This window comes from Anguilla rostrata, chromosome 9, assembly GCF_018555375.3.
Source record: "Anguilla rostrata isolate EN2019 chromosome 9, ASM1855537v3, whole genome shotgun sequence".
Taxonomy (NCBI): domain Eukaryota; kingdom Metazoa; phylum Chordata; class Actinopteri; order Anguilliformes; family Anguillidae; genus Anguilla; species Anguilla rostrata.
Window position 1 is genome coordinate 37,869,102 of NC_057941.1, and position 23,394 is coordinate 37,892,495.

The 23,394-nt window shown below is 41.7% G+C and overlaps 1 protein-coding gene across 4 annotated transcripts in view; it reads right to left on the bottom strand.

Moving 5' to 3' along the window:
* The window catches only part of rnf214 (ring finger protein 214), a 62,938-nt gene that overhangs the window by 15,641 nt on the left and 23,903 nt on the right, over positions 1 to 23,394 (bottom strand). For all 4 annotated transcript variants that reach the window (XM_064352042.1, XM_064352041.1, XM_064352040.1 and 1 more), the window contains 2 exons: positions 4,717 to 4,813; positions 3,756 to 3,844 (listed from right to left, as the gene is read on the bottom strand). In XM_064352042.1, the coding sequence (XP_064208112.1) occupies positions 3,756 to 3,844; positions 4,717 to 4,813 (186 nt within the window). The remainder of the gene's footprint in view (positions 1 to 3,755; positions 3,845 to 4,716; positions 4,814 to 23,394) is intronic.

Genomic DNA, 23,394 nt, shown 5'->3' on the forward strand with positions numbered 1-23,394 from the left:
GGGTATAGACACCAGCTGCAGTAATCAAGTGCATCAAGTGCCTATATTTCAGTCAAGTTTGCCCCCATGGTCAGTCTTGGATTGGACTCCTTAACCAATGATTGGTTTTCAACAATTAAGTTTTCCACATGGTGATTGAATAAATCTCATAAGCTGGACCAACAGTTCTTTGTCTATGAAAACTATTTTTAAAAATGTAATGACCTAATATTTTTGAAGAGTGTACTTGCACCAACGGATCGGTCATTTTAGTAAAACATCAAAAGGAGCTCCTGACTCCGTGGTTTGTTATCTTTATCTTCAACACCATCATTTTTATTTGAAATTCTTACATGGGTCAGCCCCACCAATTAACCAGGATTTATGCTCTGTGTAAAGATGGCTAAACACGGATAAAACCTACATATCAAATCCTCAGGAAGTTTGTATATATTCTGACAAGTGATTAAGACATTCATATTCCGTAATACAATGCATTAGGCTAGGTTCATTTTAAACCGTTTGTCAGCGTGCACATAAATTCTGTTCGTCCAAAATAATAGTTTGCATGCTTTTGAGCCCTGTTACTAACTCCAGCTGATATTCTGATCTCAGACTCCTAACTAGGTCAACAGTCTCAAACGTGGGTAGGCAAGAAGGCTCATTCCTTTCCTCTATCCATTTTGGTTAATGACCATTTGTTCTCCAACATGTGCACTCATACCTGTGGTCACACGTACACATATACACAAGTGCACGTACGTAGGCTTATGCACAAGCACACACCGTCATGTATGCGCTCTCAAGTATGTGCACAAACACCCCTCTTTCTTTCACACATGCTCACTCACTCTCACATTCAATTACTCTCACAATTCTGCTTTGCTACTGACATATACATTACTGTGAAAAAGTATTTGCTCCCTTCCTGATTTCCTCTATTATTGCATATTTATCACACTGAATCGTTTCAGATCTTTAGACAAAATGTAATATTAGACAAAGGGAACCAAAGTAAACAAAAAACAAAAACTGAAGAAGTGCAGGCCTCTCTAGCCTCAGCTAAGGTGTTCAAGACTCCACAATAAGAAAGAGCCTGGGCAAAAAAATTGAATTCATGGGAGAGTATAGGAAACCGCTGATAACCAAGAAAAACATGAATACTCATGTCACATTAGCAAAAAAAACACATGAATGATCCCCAAGCCTTTTGGGATAACGTTCTATGGACAGATGAGTCAAAAGTGGAACTTTTTGGGTGACACGCATCCCATTATTTCACAGTACGACCATTATACCGACAGTCAAACATGGTGTTGGTAGTGCGATGGTGTGGGGATGCTTTGCTGCCTCAGGAAGTGGATTACTTGCCATTAATGAAGGAACCATGAATTCTGCTCTGCACTAGAAAATTCTAAAGAATGTTGGTCATTTATCTGTAAGCTGAAACTGAAGGATAATTGGGTTATGCAGCAAGACAGTGGTCCAAAATACAAAAGCAAGTCCACATCTTAATGGCTGGAAAGAAACTAAATTAAGTTTTTGGAATGGCCTAGTCAAAATCCTAATTTGAACCCTTTAAGATTATCCACTCAAGTCTCAAATACTAGCACATCAACCGTGCCTGCTGCCAAGATAGTTTCAGTCATATTATCATAAGGACAATTGCTGTTATAACTATAAATGACATCACCACTGATTGGTATAATTCAAAACAAGGAGACTTGATTAAGCAATACAATAGATTTTCCTGGCTAGGGGAATGGAACATCAGGCCCCCTATTGATGCAACCCGGTTGATTTAGGGAGGCCAGACACTGATAAAATCATATTATTTTGAATATAAATTTCTATTTCCCACAAACAGTGTACGAAAAAAGTAATGTCAGTCCTGAGAGGTTCAGACTAACTCCACTAAATTGAGAATACGTAATAAATAAATAATTAATAAATAATTTCCATCAATTTCAAGAGACCTTCCTTTTTCTTCTTACAACCCAATAGAGGTGCTATGGCAGGGCCTGAAACAAGCAGTTCATGCTTAAAGACTACCAATTTGCCTGAATTAAAGCAGTTCTACAAAGAAGTGGGCTAAAATTCCTCCACAGCAATGCAAAAGACTGATATCAAATTATAGGAAGTGTTTGGTTGCAGTTTGTGGGAGAGATTCAGGGCAATCGGAGGACCACGCCTACTGGTTAAGTAGGCACACGCACCTGGAATGCATCAATAATTAATCCAGGTATTTAAAGTGTGCTTTCTTCCCGGGAAAACACAACCTGAGAGAGAGGAGACGGTTCAGCACTAAAAGGACGGAAAAGTTTTGTAGATTTGGTTATTTTTGTCTTTGTTGTTTAAATTTGTTGTGTTGCTTTATTATTTTTACCTGGATCCCGTGAGGGTGAAAGACGAAGCTATTTTATGTATTTTTGTAGTAACCGCGTTCTCACTCTCTCTCAATTACCGAATAAACTCAGAGATTCTCGTATCTCCGTGTCCAATTCTTCTGTCCAGCAAAGGGGGTGTGTCGTGGCATGCAACACAGTTATTGCTGCTAAAGGTGGTGCAACCAATTCTTAAGTTGAAGGGGGCAATTACTTTTTCACATGGGCGTGTGGGTACTCTCAGTCTGTCAGTGTTGTCCAAATGAAAATAATTACTCTCTGTAAGAACAAGACGCACATCTGATGACATCATCTGTGCGCGCAGCATTATAAATCTCAAAGTTCAAAGGCACCTTTGGTGAAAGGGCAGGAAAAGAGAGGTCAAGCAATTGCCGTCGCTCACTTTTACACCCTGTGCGGGAGGTATAAAAGTGAGCGACAGCAATCGATTGACCTCTCTCTTCCTGCCCTTTCACACATGGTGCCACTGACCTTTGAGTTCCCACATACTGTGGAACTCCCACGGGCCTCTGCTGCTATGGAAAAGGGACTCGGCTTGCACGCCTCTCGCCTGGAATCCTCCATGCCAAGACTGTTCTCTCCCGGACCCAGCCACGACCAAGGGAGACAAAATGCATGGCAGGATCTCTGTAAGACTATACATGCCAGGCAATAGCAGTTTACTTTAGTCTGTACTGAGATTAATGTGATTTTGTGTGTTTACATTTGTCCTTTCACGGTGCTCCGTGTATAGCTATAGTGTAATTTCCCTGACAGGTGATATGGGTGTTTGATAACTTTTAAATAAATTCATTAAATAAATGAAATCATATTTAAAATGTATTTTGTGTTTACTGAGGTGTGTTTACACTTTTTCTAATATTACACTTTGTCTAAAGATCTGAAACCATTCAGTGCAACATACATGCGATACATGAAAAAAAGGCAAATACTTTTTCATGCCTCTATACACATAGGGACTAGGCATTATACTGGAGGACTTGAGTGGACAAGCGTCTTTTTAATTGTATTGTACTTGAATTGTATTGATTGTACCTTTGATGCATTATTTGTATAAGAACATTTTACTTATATTACACTGTTGTCAGTTTATTATTGCTCATCTATTGATTGAAGCCATCCTCTAATATAAAAATTGTAAAAAAAATGATTTTTTTTAATGTTACCATTAATATTTGTAATCGTAATAACCAAAATGCCAAAATTATGGTTAACCCTTTACGATACCGATACAGAGGAACCCCTACTGCATCTAAATCTCTGATTCCTAACATTAACAGGTAAAGGTTTCTCAAGGAAGGAACAAACCGCACGAAGACAAACAGACATGGAAGTTAGATTGATGCAGTCAGACAGGCAGACAGACTGTACCGGAGGGTTTGGAGATATTGCTCTGCCTCAGCAATCCATTCTTCCGCCTGTGAGATGGTCACTTCCCTTTGCATCTCCAAGGCTGATATCTGCATGCACACATACACACACAGACACAGACACAGACACAGACATAGACAGACACACACCCACACCCACAAAGATAAATGTACACAAATTTACTCAAATCCAAACAGATATGGATTACAGCCTTAAAATGTACCTGATATTAACATCTGAACTCTTCCTGAACAGACACAGGTGGGAATGTGTTTTCCCGGGGGTTATGCAGATAAGGGCATTAAAAGTCCAATGTTTTCATTCATGGACAGATGAACCATTTTCCTTTTTTGGGAGGAGGGGGAGGGAGGTGAATGCCTGATCAAAGATACGACGGCTGAACTATGTGATCTGAATGTGCAATTCCACAACGTTAAAAGGCTATGATTGTTTTTACACTTAAAACCGAAATGCCGATAAAGATTATAAAGAAGCTGATGTGAGATTGCAGCTGCGGGCCAATTACAAGAAATTATTTGACAAGGTAGTGCAGCGAGGCTGCCACAGAGAGATTAATTGAAGAGGAGAATGTGAACGTAAATGAGTTGGTATCAAGTTGACGATACAATGGTAATCATGATTTAGCGACATTCATGGTTTCAAGGTATCAGGATTAATTTAAATTAAATTCTGTGTATGAATAGAATTAATACATTTTAGCATTGCCATCCTTCTGAAATCATTTGCCCCATTATCTGTGGAGCATGTGGTTCCTTCAATTTAAACATTTATATATATATATTTGAGTTTTTAATCACATGATGGTAATTCTGTTTATAAGCAATATTACATATGAATAAGAAATATTGTGATATGTGTTGTGTATCACCAAAACATCAGGAAAAATCATGGTGTGATTTTTTTTTTCCCCCAAAATGCCAACCCCAGTACACAGACTGACCTCATCACTCAGTGCAGACTGACTGGTTTCCTCTGCCTCATTGCGCAGACTGTCTGCCTCTTTCTGCAACTCAGCCAGCTCACGCTCCCACATCAGCCTATACAAAGACACACAGCAGGACACACAGCGAAATACCGTCATTCACATGCATGCACACACTAACACAATTAAATTAAAAAGTGAAAAAGTAGCATTGTGGAACTGTCAGTGCACTGTTGAAACAAAACAAAAAATTTAGACCTAAAGCTATTAAATTATTTACTTGTTAAATGACCAGTTAAAAGTGAGTCTTGCAGACAGAAAAAAACAGCAGGTCGGTTAAAAACAGCAGTCCAGTTTGATGTCCCTTTTAAAAACTAAAAAAGGTTCAGAGGCACAATATCATACACTACTTCAAGAGACAAGTCAGTCAAGATTTAGTCAATAGTTACAGCAGTTGTGTGCTCATGCAAGTGTGCTTTGCACCAGCTGCAGATATTTGACCTTAAATGAAAGGAGCGCTGAACTTTTTTACCAGAGGTGACTGGTCAATAACGTTAATCCAGCAATACTGAAGCAGACACTGATAAGGAACTACTGTAGTTGTTTGAGAAACATAAGGGAAATGAAGGTGGCCATAAAACGAATTAGTTGCTACTTGTTTGTGATAGTGAATACCTCGAAGTTAACTAATACAATTTTTTTTGAGTCATTTCTTAGGAGTTCGGTGAAATTTTAGATATTTTTATTCAAACAAACTCAATAATTTAGGCTATGTCTGACAGAAGTACTTAAAATGTAAGACAGTTTACTGAGTTAGACTCAGTAAAGAGGGGTGTCGAAATGTCCCTGAACAAAACACCTAACCCCTAATTGATCCCAATGAGTTGATCGGTACCTTGCATGGCAGCCTTTCACCGTTGGTGTGCGAGTGTGTGTGTGAATGGGTGAATGAGAGGCATCAATTGTAAAGCGCTTTGGATAAAAGCGCTATATAAAATGCAGTCATTTACCATTTAAAGAAATACTGGCCATCTTTGCCATTTTTTTCACACCCCCATAACAGTCAGGTGTTGATATCTATATGTGCAAATGTTTCTGTCTCTCCTCTGGTCTGCTATTTAACAACTGAATGGTGGAGGACGGGAGGATGTTATTCTCTGATAAAATAAAATAAAAAATTAATTTCCAATTTTCCATTCAGCTTGTTATGAGTTTACAAACCCGGCATTTTAACAAGCTATCCATTTTTCTTAATAAAAGAGCACTACACTACATACCTGATTGTCTATATCTCTTTAAGCAATAGATAACATAATATCACACTCTTCATCAATTTCTTTCTGCTTTCTTGCCAATTTTGGAGAAAACAGAACATTTAAAAATTTGTTTCTATGGGTTTTAACACCTTACTGTCCAACATTACCACATTGATTTCAGCACCCACCACAACCTAATCTCATAAATATTATGACACCTATACTGTAAAACCATTTTCTAGAAAGAAATTTAAACTATTTTTTTCAATTTTGTGTTTTGTTATATAGTCTAAGCCTAAGGGAAAATTGTATCTAGTCATATTACCAGCACACTGAGAAAAGTGCTAAAATGTGCAAAACAGGAGAAAAATAATTAAAAGAAATACAAAATACAGAATTTGTTTCTGTCCATTTCAGCAGTTGTCATGTAGTCTATTCAGTTAAATCAAAGTCTCTATTCAGTTAAATCAAAGTCTCAATTTCTCTCCACGAAGTTCTGAACCTATCAACTACAATGCCCACATTTATTCATCCCCACCCTGGAATCTTTATTAATGTCATCACATGACTGCAATGAATGAATTTTGGGTGATTATATATGGTAATTCAGTCGCTCAATAGCGTGCTAGGGGAGAGAGCGACACATTCATACTTGGCTGAGTGCCAAATCCTGCTGCCTTTTGTCTGGTGGGGGATTTTTGCAAAGAAAATGGCACAAGCTGCCCGTATTTCTTTACTGATTAAATTTTTTATAGAACACAGTAATCTTAAGCCAAAATATTTTGTAAAAGTCATGGAAGGCGGGTAGCTATTGCATTAACAGTGTCGACTGCAGGGGAGACCGGGGTTGGTTGTGAGACTGCTTGCTGAAGAAGGACAACATTTTCAATAACTTTTGGTGATTTTGGCACATTTTGACTTCAAACAGAATGCAATGGAACAACTGCTCTTCCACCAACCGGGAGGAAACCGCAGCTATATAACCTGCTTACTGGAGGCTGATCCATTGCAGCAGGCCCAGTCTTTGGGCCTGTGCCGGTAAGTCTCGTTCCCAGTAGGACTTCCTGTGTGTACTGGTTCTGTTCTCAAGTGTACTTTCCACTGTGGGCTCCTAATGTGGAACCCTCGCGGGTAAGTCTCGCCCTGTGTCGCTGCCTGCTTACTACACCAAAGACAGTAGCATTTACCCCTGTCACGACTCCCTTTACTGGCCATAGCGGTTTCTCCTTCTTTAGTGACCACCACCGGACCCTTTAAGTCATGCCTCCACTCACCTCACCATCCGAATGCGACAGCTGTCCCCGCCTCACCCAGAAAATCTCTGAGTTGGAAGAGAGAATATCCATTCTGTACCAGATCAAAGATGATGAACAGATCCTTGACTCTTTGATCGCCATTGGCCCCGCTATCACCACCACAACCACCGGAGAACTGGACTCTACCGTCTCATGTCTGGATTTTGCCGCTGCCCAGGCTGCAGACCACTGGACCCAGCTGGGAGCTAATCCCAAGGCCCTGGTTAGCTCCACTCCTAGACAGAAGGAGCCATAGTCTGCTGCCCATAAGGGTAAACATAGTGGGAAGCTCCCCTGTCGTCCCCATCCACCTCAGGCCCTCCAGCTGACCAACAGATTTTCCATCCTGGACGAGCAGGACTTCCCTCCGCCTGGTCCGGCGCAGCAGCCTATACTGCCAGCTGGAATTTCAAGCCTGGGTCCAGCTTCCCCCTCACTGCCGAAATCTCACCTGGTACTCCAGAAGGCCCAACGGGGCTCCAGAATCCTCCCAATCCAAATCCGCCAGTCAGCCCACAACCTTAATCTTAGGTGACTCAATAATTAAACATGTCAGAGTAAGATCAGCAACAACGTGCTGTTTTCCTGGATCTAATGTCCGTGACATTGCTGACAAAGTTCCTGAGGTATTATCTAGTTTGCCCAGTGTTGATAGAATAATTGTCCATGTTGGCAACAATGACATCTGCAATCAGCAGTCCGAGCTACTTAAGTGCGACTTTGTGCACTTATGCAACACTCTGAAAAAATCCGCGAGTGGCATTTACGTGTCTGGTCCAATCCCCACTTACAGCCCGGTTACAGACGTTTCAGCAGGCTACTATCCCTGCACACTTGGCTCTCCTCGGCCTGCGACTTCCATAATGTCTCTTATATTGATAATTTTAACCTTTTCTGGGAATGCAGGCAACTGTTCAGAGATAATGGTCTATATCCAAATATTCTGGGGGCTAAAATTCTGTCTGTAAACTTTTCATACAGTACTACCCACCTATGTGCTGCTGGCCGGTCCATCAGAGATTGATGTTCCCCCGGTCCTAGTCCCTACCACAATGGTTCCACCTCGTACACTGATACGCTTTCTACCAGGCTCGGACCATCTAATGACATTTTCATCATCCCTGTCAGGATTCGCAACAGGCAGTCGCAAAAAAATATTATGGTTCAGAAAAACCTTGTTAATATTAAGCGAACATTTACACCTGTCTGTACTCAACCCTTTATAGATAAACATACTCCCTTTTCCGATCATTCACAAGATTTTAAGCTTAAAATGGCTCTTTTTAATGTAAGATCCCTCACCAACAAGAGCTTTTTTTTATCCAAGTTATGATTACTGATCGCAATCTACATTTTATATTTTTAACTGAGACCTGGTTGTCCCCTGCTAACTCTGCCAGTCTTATCGAAGCTTCCCCCCTGATTTTAGTTTCACTCACTCTCCAAGGCCAAATAAGTGAGGGGGTGGTGTTGCTACTATTTTCTCAAATAATTTCCTTTGCTCCAAGGTTGACCTCGGTCGTTTCTCTGCCTTTGAATATGTAGCTGTATCACTGCGAAGGCCAAATGACACTCCAGCACTTCTTGTGACAATCTCCCAAACACAATGCAAACTTCTGGCAGCAACCCCTCCAAGGGCAGCAACCCCGTGACTGTCAATGCCGATGCCTCGTTGGCTGACGAACTGAACTGTTTCTTTGCAAACTATGAGGTAAAAAGGCTAAACATAGATACGCTGCCTCCACCAGCCTCCGGCACCCACATACTCACTCTACAGGAACACAAAGTGAGACGTGTGCTCAGGCCGGTAAACCCGAGGAAGGCCGCTGGTACTGATGGAGTACCCGGGAAAGTACTTAAAGCATCTGCTGACCAGCTCTCAGGTCTCTTCACTAAGATCTTTAATCTTTCCCTAACATAAGCCATCATCCTACCTTGCCTAAAGTCAGCCATCATCATCCCTGTCCCCAAAAAGCCAGCCATCGACAATCTTAACGACTACAGATCAATTGCACTCACATCAGTAGTCATAAAGTGTTTTGAGAGACTGGTCTCACAGCACATCAAACTCAGCCTCCCTTCCACCTTCGACCCACATCAGTTAGCTTACAGAGCAAATAGGTCCATGGAAGACGCCATCGCCATAGCTCTTCACACCGCGCTGAGTCACTTAGAACACCGGGGGAGCTACGTAAGGATGCTCTTCATGGACTTTAGCTCAGCATTCAGTACAATCATCCCAGACATACTAGTCGGCAAACTGTCTGACTTAGACCCCCCCCTTCCCACCTGCACCTGAAAAAAGGACTTCCTCACTAACCGCCCACAAATTGTTAAACTTGGCCCCCACCTCTCCTCCACCGTCACGCTCAGTCCCGGCTCTCCACAAGGCTGTGTGCTGAGTCCATTACTCTATGCTCTATACACCTATGACTGCACTCCAACCCACCCCACCAACGCCATCATAAAATTTGCGGACGACACCACTGTAGTCAGGCTTATCGCAGGAGGAGACGAATCGGCCTACAGAAAAGAGGTCCAGAAATTGACAGTGTGGTGTTCAGCAAACAACCTGACACTGAACACCACAAAAACAAAGGAACTCATCATTGACTCCAGGAAGCACAGAGCAGACCCTGCCCCACTCTACATCAACGGGGACTGTGTGGAAAGGGTTCCCACCATCAAATTTCTGGGAACCCACATCTCTAGGGACCTCTCCTGGTCTGCAAACACCACTGTGGTTGTTAAGAAGGCACAGCAGCGACTACACTTCCTGAGAGTGCTCAGGAAGGCTCAGGCCTTCTACCGTTCCTCCATCGAGAGAGTACTGGTGTACTGTATCTCAGTGCGGTATGCCAGCTGCTCAGCAGCAGACAGGAGAGCTCTTCAGAGGGTCATCAACACTGCACAGAAAATCATCGGCTGCCCTCTGCCCTCCCTGAAAGACATCTCCAGCTCCCGCTGCCGAGGCACAGCCAAAAACATTCTAAAGGACCTCTCATTCTGGACACATTCTGTTTGACCTGTTGCCCTCTGGCAGGTGCTACAGGACCATCAAAGCATGGACCACCAGACTTAAGAACAGTTTCTTTCCCTTGGCCATAAGCACACTAAACTCCAACAAGCACTGAATGACCCCTCATGTGCAATATGATGACTGTCTTTCTAGGGCAAACCAACTGGAACTAGTGCAATAATTACATATATTCTAGTGTAATAATTACATTCATACTAGTGCAAAATTACATTTATTCTAGTGCAATAACTACTTTCATATTGGTGCAATAATTCCATTTATCCTAGTGTAACAAGTACAATTATTCCAGTGCTAGATTACATTGTATTTACTTATTTTACTTATTATTTTAGAACCTGTATGTATTTTAGAACTTGTGTATATTTTAGAACCTGTGATGCTATTTTAGAACCTGTGTTGTTGGCTGTGGTTGTTTGTTTGCTGAGATTGTTTTGTGTCGTTTTGTTTTTGTTTCTCTGTGTCTTTTAATTGCACTGATCAGGAGTAGCGCTCCTAATTTTGTTGTATTCTATACAATGACAATAAAGGCTTTCTATCTATCTGAATTCTCAGAATTTTTATCCCATATTTGTACTAATTTCGATGATTCAATTCTTATTGGAGATTTTAACTTATATGTAGAGCAACGCAAAGACTAGAGTATTTAAATCTCATTGACTCTTTTGATTTTATTCAACATGTTAAGAGACCAACGGACAGACATGGCCACACTCTTGACTTAGTTTTATCAAAGGGTATTGGCATTGATGTTACTGCTATCACTGACCTGGCCATCTCCGATCATTTTTGTGTTCTGTTTGAAGTGCCTATTTCCACTACAAAGCAAAAAGTAAATAATTTAATTAAGAAATGCTATATAGATGCCTCTGCACTTGCCAAATCTTCCGACATCATAAGTCAAGCCACCATGTCTCTCCCCTCCACCAGCTCCCTACACGACCTAGTAGTTCACTTTAATAGCCAACTTCTTGGTGCGCTTGACACTGCTGCGCTCATAAAAGAGAAGAATAGACCGATGGTGAGACCCATGCCTTGGCGAACCAGCGCTATCTGTAAATTGAAAAGTTAATGTAGAAGAGCAGAGCACAAACGGAGAAAACATTCATAGGTACACTCGGTCAGTCTGTGCCCTCCAAATGGAAATTACCTTCTTTAAGAACATGCAGCGCATCTGACGCGCATCTGATGACATCATCAGTACACGCCGCATTCAAGATCCTTATCACACTCCATGGGTCCCCCCTCCCCCCACCAGGTATAAAAGTTAGGGACAGTAATCACTCACTCTCTTTTTCGCCTCCTCTTTTTCGCCTTTCTTTTCGCCCTCTCTCTTCCCCTCCCACTGTCCCTTGAGTGCCCACATACTGTAGAACTCCAATTCAAAGGGCTTGCAGAACGCCTAAGATCGCGGGAGTCACCGATTTATCTAAACGGAAAGATAAAGTCACTGTACGCAGCAACGAGGCTCTGCCGATTTAGCTCGCCTGCGGCGACCAAAGCCTGATCCATCCCACGTGGAAACCAGCGTACACCCGACACTGTGCCAACTAACCACGACGAGCTCCAGGAGGAGCCTTGCTGACGACCGACCGGGGGTCGGAACAAGGATTCGGTTTGCGCCGCGCGCCTCATATCTGGAAACCTCCACAATTTCACAACGCCAAGACTGTTCTCTCCAGGACCCCACAGCGACCGCCGGAGGCCGCTACCCGCATGAATGGATGGACAGTAAGACTGAGCAAACTTTCCAGGCAATAGTTTAGCTTAGACTGCATTGAGTTTAATGTGACATTGTGTGTTTCAATTTTGTTGTTTATAGTAATTTGCGCTGGCGATGTAGTCTTAGGAAACAATCCTATGCATGGTTTTTCTCTCTCTTACTCCCTGACTAACTTTACAACCCTAATGACATCACACTCATTGTATAGTCGGTAGTAGGCGAATAACTAGCTTGGTTGCATGTATTACTTAACAGCTGAAGTTACGCTTCACTCTGCGGCACTACCGGAAGCAATACTCCTTCCTAGCTGAGCTCAGTTATTCAGCCACGCCGGTTACACTGTACCCCACACATACGTGACCACCCGTCGTTTACCCTTCCCCCTTTCGTCCACAGACAAAGGGACACGTGCGCACACGCAACCGCTCACACGCACCCCTACCTTCCCGTATTTAGAAGATTCCCCATTTAGATTAATTTGTGCATGTTCTGTTTGTATGTTTGTTTAATAAATCATTGTATTAAACCCGTGTCTGTTTTGATGTTGCTGGAATGTGAGAATGAGTCAAAATAGCCTATCCAAGAACTACATCCTTCCGGTTATCTCTTAAATATTTGATTTAATTATTTGATCCTTAATATTTGTAATTTTGATTATTAATTGAAGTTCCACATTTATGGTCGAATAGTCTAGATAACTGTAATTTTATGAGACTGATTTTTATACCGCTTTGCCTACATAAGTGGTGCCCAATATGAGAATATAGAAATATAATCCTGACACATTCAAAAAAATTGACTGTCCACCATGACATGTACAAAGAACTTATTACTAAATACAATAAAGCAGTGCGAGATGAGAGACGAACCCATTTCTCCAACATTATCACAGCCAACTCAAACAATCCCAGAATACTATTCTCAACCATAAATAGCATTTTAAATCCACATTCAACCTTAGACTTGGTAGACCAGGCCTCCTCCACTAAATGCGAAGAATTTGCCTCTTTCTTTAAAGAAAAAATGTATAATATTAGGCTCAACATTCAAACCATCCAAGGAAACACTAGACCCCCCCCCCTTCAAACCACCCCTCCTCCACCAAGTATAATGACTAGCTTTGACATAATCACCAAGGAAGAACAATGCAAAACTGTCTCCAGTATGAAGCCCTCTACCTGCTCCCTTAACCCTATTCCAGCTTATCTTTTCAAAAGCACTTATGATAAACTGTCATGATCTATCAAGATGGCGCCAGGATCAGCTGCCTCAGTACAGTGCTCCCTCATGCTTTGTTTTTGTTCGTTTGTTCCGTGTTAAGCGAACCCACCACCCACTTTTACTACCGAAGAATTGCTGAACATCCGATGTACCACACCATCTGACTTTTCATACTCAACGGATGTTTGAACATCTTACTGAGTGGAGCAGCAGCTCTCTACGAGAGATATATAAATGCAGATGGAGAAAGTGTGCAGGAGTGCTGGTCCGGCTGCGACAGCAGGGTTTTAGGATCCCTCTACTTAGTATTCACCTGGCGAATGTCTGCTCCCTGGGCAATAAGATCGACGAGTTGCTGCTACTCAACATAACCAACAAGGATTTCTCTTGCTCTGCGGCACAGTGCTTCACGGAAACCTGGCTCAGTGAAACTACACCGGACTGTGCACTACGGCTCCCTGGGTTCCATCTCCATAGAGCGGACCGCGTCACAGAACTGTCCGGGAAATCCGTTTGGTTGGTGTATCACTGTTACAGAGCTAATTAAATCCTGTTGTCCAGAACTGGAAACTTTATTCATAAACTGTAAACCATTCCTTTCAACACCGGGAGTTTTCCTCCACAATCCTGGTTGGTGTTTACATTCCACCCCAAGCGTTTGTGGGGGAGGCGAAACAGTGCCCGGCTGACCAGATAATCAGCGTAGAGAAAAAAAAAACACCCAGACTCTGTTCTTATAGTTTTGGGGGACTTTAATAGAGCAAACATCAGCCGTGAACTGCCTAAATACAGACAATTCATCAAGTGCCCCACCAGAGACAATAACATTCTAGATCATTGTTATACCACACTAAAGGGTGCATATAGCGCTCTCCTGCGTGCAGCCCTGGGTCTCTCTAATTACTGTTTAGTCCATCTTATCCCCGCCTATAGGCAGAAACTAAAATCTGTCAAGCCTGTAGTGAATACAGTGAAAAGATGGACCAGTAAGGCCAAGGACACACTACAAGCTGGCTTTGATTGCACTGACTGGAGTGTATTTGAACAGGCAACCACTGATCTGGATGAGCTGGCTGACACTGTAACATCCTATGCCAGTTTCTGTGAGGACATGTGCATTCCCACAAAGACTCATACCAGATACAATAATGACAAACCCTGGTTCACCACCAAACTCAGACAGCCAAGGAGGAGGCATACAGAAAGGGGGACAGAGCCCTGTATAACCAGGCAAGGAACACATTGACAAAGGAGATCAGGGCAGCCAAGAGGAGCTACTCTGAAAAGCTGAAAAACAGGGTTTCGGCCAACGACCCTGCGTCAGTGTGGAAAGGCCTGCAGGACATCACCAACTACAGGAAGTCATCCCCCTCCGCCATGGAGAATCGGCAGCTGGCTGAGGACCTTAACGTGTACAGTTGTCGCTTTGAAAGGGCAATGGTCACACCTCTCCCCCGCCCCAATTCACACCCTGCCTGCACTGAAGATCTGCAAAGAGGATGTCTGCAGACTCTTCCAGAGACAAAAAACCAGGAAGGCAGCACAGCCGGACAGTCTCACCCGCCTGCTTGAAGGCCTGTGCTGAAACACTAGCACCTGCCTTCACCAGGATTTTCACTAAGTCACTGGAGCAATGTGTGGTTCCCTCCTGCTTCAAGCAGTCCACAATAGTTCCAGTCCCAAAAAGCAGAGCATCACAGGACTAAATGACTACAGGCCCGTTGCACTAACCTCTGTAGTCATGAAGTCCTTTGAGAGGCTAGTGTTGGCCCACCTGAAAGCCATCACAGACCCCCTGCTGGACCCCCCGCAGTTAACCCTCTGGGGTCTAAGGGTAAAATGAGGCACACTGGTGATTGTGCGATGCTCTGACATTTGTGTAAATTTCATCAACTTTATATACAGTGATTCCAAAGTGTTTCATATCTTTGTTTTCAGCACAAACTCAGCTACAACAATATGGCAGCAGTAAGTAGGTCATAATCATGTGTGGATTGTAAACTGCTCTAAAATCACAAAACTTGTAACAGTAGTTTTGACATGCACAGGATGTTGAAATAAAACACTAAACAATTGTGACTAAGACTTTTCTTCAATGTCTTGGGTTCAAAAGATGACAAATATTAGAAATCCATGAGAAATTAAATAAATTGCTAAAAATTAGTGTTGTGACTACTATTTTTCAACACCAGGTGAGAATGGGAGGGCAAATGGCCTCTCTGTAATGAATATGCATTGGGTAGGAATACCTGCCAGCTAAGTAGGCTATTCACACCTGGCCGCATGCCTCCCCACCACTAAGACAAAGACTCAGTGAGCCATTTAGAAGACAGAAACATAGATATCTTTTGATTTTAGAACATTTATTGAAATAAACTGTATGGAAGATGAGATGAGACTGGTGTACTCTTGCAACATCTGCCTGGCCTCTTAGCTAGTGGTGAACTAGGCTGTGTTTCCTGATCAACATCTCTGCAAATATAATAAAAACAAAATTGTTAGGAAATGTGAAATCAAATCAAACTTTATTTATATAGCACATTTCCTTCAACAGGTGAAAATTAAATGTGCTTTACAAAAAAGGGACAAACCACTAACTAATGAAAACAAAATTTATGAAATGTGACATCATATACAAACAAAGAACCAAACAAACACAACCAGACGTAGAGAGGCAGCCTATAATTTTGTGAAGCAATGGTTAGAATCATTCGTAGTGCGGGAATTTACAAGCGCGCATATTAGTGAATATTCCTACAAACACACAGAGAATGTAATACAGCACACATTTACAAATAATGCAAGCTATCAACGAAAAAACATTAGCTTACCTAAATAAACACTGATATTCCAACTCAACTACGCGCAACTCATCAATAACAATGCCTCAATCTGAAGTAGGCTAGGTCTGTTTAGCTAAGTAGTTATTTTATTGCTATTTCCCAAACTTACTTAGAGTATGCTAATATCGATTGTGCAAGGACATCAGTTTTAGAATCCTAGCCACGCCACTACACGCCAGGCATGAGCTATTTATTACGAATATGATCGAAAAACATACAGTCTACCTGATACTTCTAACACAACCAGACGCAGAGAGCCTAGCCTATAATTTTGAGATGCAATAGTTCGAATCGTTCGTAGTGTGGGAATTTACAAACGCGCACATTGCTGGATATTCCTACAAACACACAGATACGTTGCAATACAGTACACATATTTACCAATATGATCATAAGAAATATACTTACGCATGAAGTTGATCCTCAGCTGGATCAGTTCGCTGTTCGAAATGACACCGCTCTTCATCAGTGTCGGCTTCCGGACGGACCATTTTCCAAAATTAAGCGAAATGTTCACCTCAAAAGATGTGAATTAGGTGACACTTTGACATTCTATCCCGCTTTCGCAGACTTGGCATTTCTCACATGGATCTCGCATCGCCCCTTCTTTAGTCTCCTTCTATGGAGAGTAATTATAATGTTGTTAACATGTGAATGCAATTTGGGCGGACTTCCTGCTGAGCGAAATTCACATAGTAATGAGTAAAGTTTAACGAAGCATACATGGTCTAATTGATCAAATTTAAAACTTTTAAAACGATTCATATTATTTGCCAATGGGCGCATTGGAAAGTCGCGATTCTAAGGTTTCTGTCAATGTTTTTGTTGCGTCTGTATGATAACAGCACGTGAAGTTAATCATCCAAATAGAAACGAAAGTTAATTTCATCTTGTCGAGCTCCGCCGGCGGAGCTCTCGACCCCAGAGGGTTAACCTACGGGCCAACAGGTCAGTGGACGATGCAGTCAACATGGGATTACACTACATTCTCCGCCATCTGGACTGCCCGGGGACTTATGCACGGATCCTGTTTTTGGACTTCAGCTCGGCGTTCAACACGATCATCCCGGAACTACTCCATTCCAAGCTCTCCCAGCTCACTGTGTCTGCCTCTACCTGTCAGTGGATTACCAGCTTCCTCACTGATAGGAAGCAGCAAGTGAGGTTGGGGAAACTCACATCCTGCACCCAATCAACCAGCACAGGTGCGCCGCAGCGTTGCGTGCTCTCCCCACTGCTCTTCTCCCTGTACACCAATGACTGCACCTTCAGGGACTCCTCTGTTAAACTCCTGAAGTTTGCGGACGACACAACCGTCATTGGTCTCATACGAGATGGTGCCGAGTCCGCATACAGAGGGGAGGTTGAACGGCTGGCCCTCTGGTGCAGCCACAACACACTCAAGACAGTGGAGATGACAGTGGACTTCAGGAGACATCCTCCTATCCTGACCCCCCTACCATACAAGGCAGCACTGTGGCAGCCATGGAGACCTTCAAATTCCTGGGAACTACAATCTCCCAGGACCTGAAGTGGGAGACCAACATTGTCTCCATTACAAAAAAAAGTCCAGCAGAGAATGTACTTCCTGCGCCAGCTCAGGAGGTTCAACCTGCCTCAGGAACAGTTGGTGCAGTTTTACTCAGCTGTGATTGAGTCTGTCCTCTCTACCGCCATAACAGTGTGGTTTGGCACTGCCACAAAACAGGACATACACCGGCTGCAGGGCACTATCAGGTCTGCAGAAAGGATGATTGGACTAAACCTGCCCTCACTCCAAGATCTCTACACTACCAGAGCAAGGAAGCGGGCGGGGAAGATCATTGCCGACCCCTCGCATCCTGGCCACCACATCTTTGAACTCCTCCTCTCCGGAAGGCGCTTCAGAGCACTGCACAGAAGAACCAAAAGACACAGGAACAGCTTCTTCCCACACGCCATCTCTCTCATGAACAATTAACCCAGCCAGACCTGTCTATCAAAAAATAGTCATACATACCCACAGCCATGTTCATAGTGCAATAATTTATTCATACACTTATATTTATTACATATTTATTCTTTGTATATGCACAACGCACTTTCACTACTGCTTACAGTAGGTAAAACCTACTCTTGTTGTTTGTCATTGTTGTTTGTTGTTGACATTGTGAATGTAAGTACAGTGTGAGTTACTGTGAACTGGAGTCAAATTCCTTACATGTGAAAAAAAGCATGTTTGGCCAATAAAACCCGATTCTGATTCTGATTCTTAAATACACTCCTTATTAAATCCTCCCAAGATCAGGCATTTTCCCAAACCTTTTTAAGACCGCAATTGTAAAACCTTTACTCAAAAACCTAACTTAGACCCCTCCTCGCTTAGTAATTACCGCCCCATTTAAAATCTACCTTTCCTGAGCAAGGCTTTAGAGAAGGAAGTGTTTAAACAATTAAACAAGCACCTTTCTGAGAATAGTATTCTTGAAAATGTTCAATCTGGCTTCAGAGCAAACCATAGTACAGAGACAGCTCTCGTCAATGTTTTAAATGATCTCAGATTAAATGGTGATAGTGGAAATATTCTTTCATTCTCCTTGACCTTAGCGCCACTTTTGACATTATTGACCACAATCTTTTACTTAGCCATCTTGAGAAATGGGTTGGTCTCTCTGGTACAGTTCTAAGCTGGTTTCAATCATACATTACTGGAAGGAAATTCCATGTCAGAATCGGGGAACACATATCGGAAACAACAAACATTGACTATGGTGTGGCCCAAGGCAGTGTCCTAGGACCTTTGTTGTTCTCAATCTACATGCTGCCACTGGGATCCATAATCTGTTAGCATGGCGTGAACTTCCACAGCTATGCTGACGACACACAGCTGCATGTGTCTGTGAGGTCAGATGACCCAAATACTCTGTCTAATCTAACTGACTGTGCGTCAGCCATTAATGAATGGATGAACAAGAACTTCCTAAAGCTAAATGAAGATAAGACTGAGATCCTCCTAGTTGGCCCAAAAAATAAGAGGGATTTTTGCTAAACTGGGACATCTGGCCTGGCAGACACGACCACAAGTAAGAAACCTCGGTGTCATTTTAGTTTCTGACCTCAATTTTAAAGCCCATTTTAATTTGTTGGCCAAAACTTATCATTTGTGCAATATAGTGAAGGTGAGACCACTACACTGCCAGCAAGATGCTGAAAAGCTTGTTCATGCTTTTGTTTCTAGTCGTCTTGACTACTGTAATGCTCTATATACTGGCTTACCAAAAGCAGCCATTGCAAAACTACAGACCATTCAGAACACTGCTGCCAGGGTTTTAACAAAAACTAAAATGAGAGATCATATAACTCCTGTTGTATGCAACCTACACTGGCTCCCTGTACATCCAGTCCAAATTTGGTGACATTCTGATCATTATTTCCAGAGAAACGTGTGATAAGGCAGACGCTGTCCCTTTTGGAGAAGCCTAAATTTTCACTATTTTCAGTTTTGGGGAGGATCCAAACATCAACCAAAAAAACTAATTTTGCAGTAAAATATTTTTATACAACCATCCATTTCAAAAACTAGACATATTGAAGTTATGAAAAAACATGGTTGTGCTTTGTTCTACATTGGGTAGGGGTATCTCAAAAACTAAAGCCTTTTTTGGAGATTTGTTCCTCTACCATTAGTTGCAATGTGAAAGTTTTCTAGCCGGATAGGATATAGCCAGGACATATGGAAGTAAAACCTACGCTGAATTTTTCAAAACATGTCAACCTAGATTTCCACTTCTTTAGATGCCTACAGTCCACCTGTATTTGGGCTTGTGCTTACTGGGCTACCTTCTTTAAAAACATGAGCAAACAACAGCATTAAATAATGACTTCTTACTGCAAAGCCATACATGGCCATTTAACTAACTAGGTGTTTATAACTTTATTCCCTTATACAATATTGACATCCAAATTATATTGGAATGTTCAATGTTCGTACGTTTAGCAAAAGTCACGAACAAGGAGCCATATACATTTCATGATGCCAGATTTATTGATTTTCTTAAAAAGTTACAACAGCTGACCACTGTGGTGTTTCTACTGTTTAACAACTTTTTTTTTTACTAGGCTACTGTAGCTAACGTCACTTGCAAGCGCCACGTTTCTAAATTAATGTTAGCTAGCCCTGTTCTCTATTTACCGACATACAAATAATTAGTCTGTTGTCTACAACACCCCATTAAAAACACACAAACAATTTCATAACTAGCAGTAGTCTATGTGAAAAAAACACATTTGTACAACAGTTTATTGCATTTGAGACACTTATATACAGTTGAGGCTAAAAGTTTACATACACATAGGCTAAAGGCATTCAAACTCAATTTTTCTGAACTCCACACATTTCATACATTTCCTGTGTTAAGTCATTTCCTGTGTTAAGTCAATTAGGGTATCTACTTTATCTCCATAAGAGGTCATTTCAAAATACTAGCTAAAAGACATATTTATTTCAGCTTTTATGTACTATATTAGATTTTCAGTGGGTCAAAAGTTTACATACACTTTGTTAGTATTTGGTGGCACTGCCTTTTAATTGCGTAACTTCCACAAGCTTTTCACAATACTTTGCCGGATTATTTGCCCATTCCTCCTGACACAGTCAGGTTTGTGGGCCTCCTTGCTCAGACACACTTTTTAAGTTCAGTCAGGGCAGGGCTTTGTGATGACCACTCCAATACTTATATAGTTGTCTTTAAGCCATTTTTTTACAACTTTGGAGGTATGCTTAGGGTCACTGTACTGCTGGAAGACCCAGTTGACCTAGCTGATGTCTTGAGATGTTGCTTCAGTATTTCTAGATAATCCTCCTTCCTCATGATACCATCTATTTTCTGAAGTGCCCAGTCTCTTTTCCAGCACAACACCCCCACAACATGATGCTGCCACCCACATGCTTCACAGTTGGGATGGTGTTCTCCGGATTAAACGCCTTACCCTTTATCCTCCATACATAGCGCTGGTCATTATGGCCAAACAGTTCAATTTTTGTTTCATCCGACCAGAGGACACTCCTCCACAAGGCTAGGTCCTCATCCTGGTGATCACCAACAAACTTCATTATGGCTTTTTTATGCCGATCTTAGAGTAGGGGCTTCTTCCTTTCAGGCCATGGCAATGTAGGATTATCTTAATGGTGGATGTAGATACTTTGGTACCTGATGCCTCCAACTCCGTCACCAATTCCTTTGTCTTGGGGTTCAGTTGAACCTTTTGAATCAAAGTTTGTTCAGCCCTGGGAGTTAATTTGTGCCTCCTTCCTAACTGATGCAGTGTCTGTGTGGTCCCACGATTTTCATATTTGCATACAATTGTTTGTACAGATACTCGTGGAACCTTCAGTTGTTTGGAAATTGCTCCTAAAGAGGAACCGGACTTGTGGAGGTCCACAATCTTTTTCCTGAAGTTTTGGCTGAGTTGCTTGGATTTTCCCATGGTATCAAGGGCAAAAAGGCAGTGGCCATAAAGGTACAGTAGGCCCTTAAATACAGCCACAGGTGCCAATTAACTCACAATTAACTCCTAACTATGACAATTAGCCAATCAGAAGCGTCTAAAAAGTCAATACATCAATTCCTGGAATCTTGCAGACTGTTTAAAGAGACAGTCAACTTGGTGTATGTAAACTTTTGACCTACTGAAATTCTGATATAATGAATTACAGCTGAAATAACTGTGAAATGTGCAGTTGTGAAAAACTGAGTTTTGGTTATCTTTAGCCTAGGTGTATGTATGCATGTAAACTTTTGGCCTCAACTATACCAGAGAACATGGTTATTGACAGGTGCCATCTGTTTTATTTACCATTCAATTGGCAGACTGATCTCGGTCATGGTTAGTATGCATTTTGCATAATAGTCTATGATCATGTCAAACTTAACTTATATACCCATTCTGCAGAAAACATATTGTTTAAACTATTCAATTAACCCCTTAGCGCACAAGCCAAATCTTGCCAATCCTTGCCCATTTAGGGGGTACCCTATTTAAAGGTTTATAACTCCAGATGTGAACACCACAGAGACTTGAAAAATGGCTTAGATGAAGCAAGACATTTGTACAATTTAAAATACTAATGCAGATTAGTTTATATTCATCATTTTGGAATAAATAAAGTGCCACAAATTCAATTGTTTTGACAAAAAATCCAAAATAAATTTGCACTTTTTAAGTTTGCAATGAAATACTGAGAGATTGCATATATACAGCAGGTTAAACTATACATGTGCTAGATCAAAAACTTCTTGACCACAAGTTCATAAAGTCTAAGGGTGGATATGTAGAACTACCATAGATGTATGAAGCAAAAACTAAGCAGTGTACCCAGCGTCTCCCAATCTACCCAAAATATCTCAATTATGCATTGCTGTAAATCACAACATATTCACATATTTCACTACAAATCAACTGTTTTGACTCAAGAAAATCACAGAAACATATCCAAAATCTCTCCAAAATTGAATAAAATGCTTTTTGTCCAATATAAAGCATATAAATAAGCCCCTTATGAAGGTTTAAGATGAAACATTGCTATCAGATTAAAAAAATAATGCAAAAATATTGTCACACAATGCGGTACAGTACCTAAATGTGTAATAATTAACTCGTGTGTATTTCTATCCTCTGTGCTCTCGTATGTTTTCTTGTATGGGGATGGGACGACATGAAAACAATTTAATCGTCCACCACGTTTTGGCAATGCTCCAACTCTCACGTCATCACTATTACACTACCATCTAACGCTTATATTACAGTGTGAAATATCCACATTATATAACACCACTAACCTATTTAAAGATACTCAATAAAAAAATTAAAAAACGTATACACTCACCAGCCACTTCATTAGGTCCACCTGTTCAACTGCAAACTGCACCCGTTAACGCAAATACCTAATCAGCCAATCACGTGGCAGCAACTAAATGCATTTAGGCATGTAGACATGGTCAAGACAATCTGCTGAAGTTCAAGCCAAGCATCAGAATGGGGAAGAAAGGTGATTTAAGTGACTTTGAACATGGCATGGTTGTTGGTGCCAGACCGGCTGGTTTGAGAATTTCAGAAACTGTTGATCTACTGGGATTTTCACGCACAACCATCTCTAGGGTTTACAGAGAATGTTATGAAAAAGAGAAAATATCCAGTGAGCGGTAGTTCTCTGGGCGAAAATGCCTTGTTGATGGCAGAGGTCAGAGGAGAATGGCCAGACTGGTTCGAGCGGATAGAAAGGCAACAGTAACTAAAATAACCACTCGTTACCACCGAGGTATGCAGAAGAGCATCTCAGAAT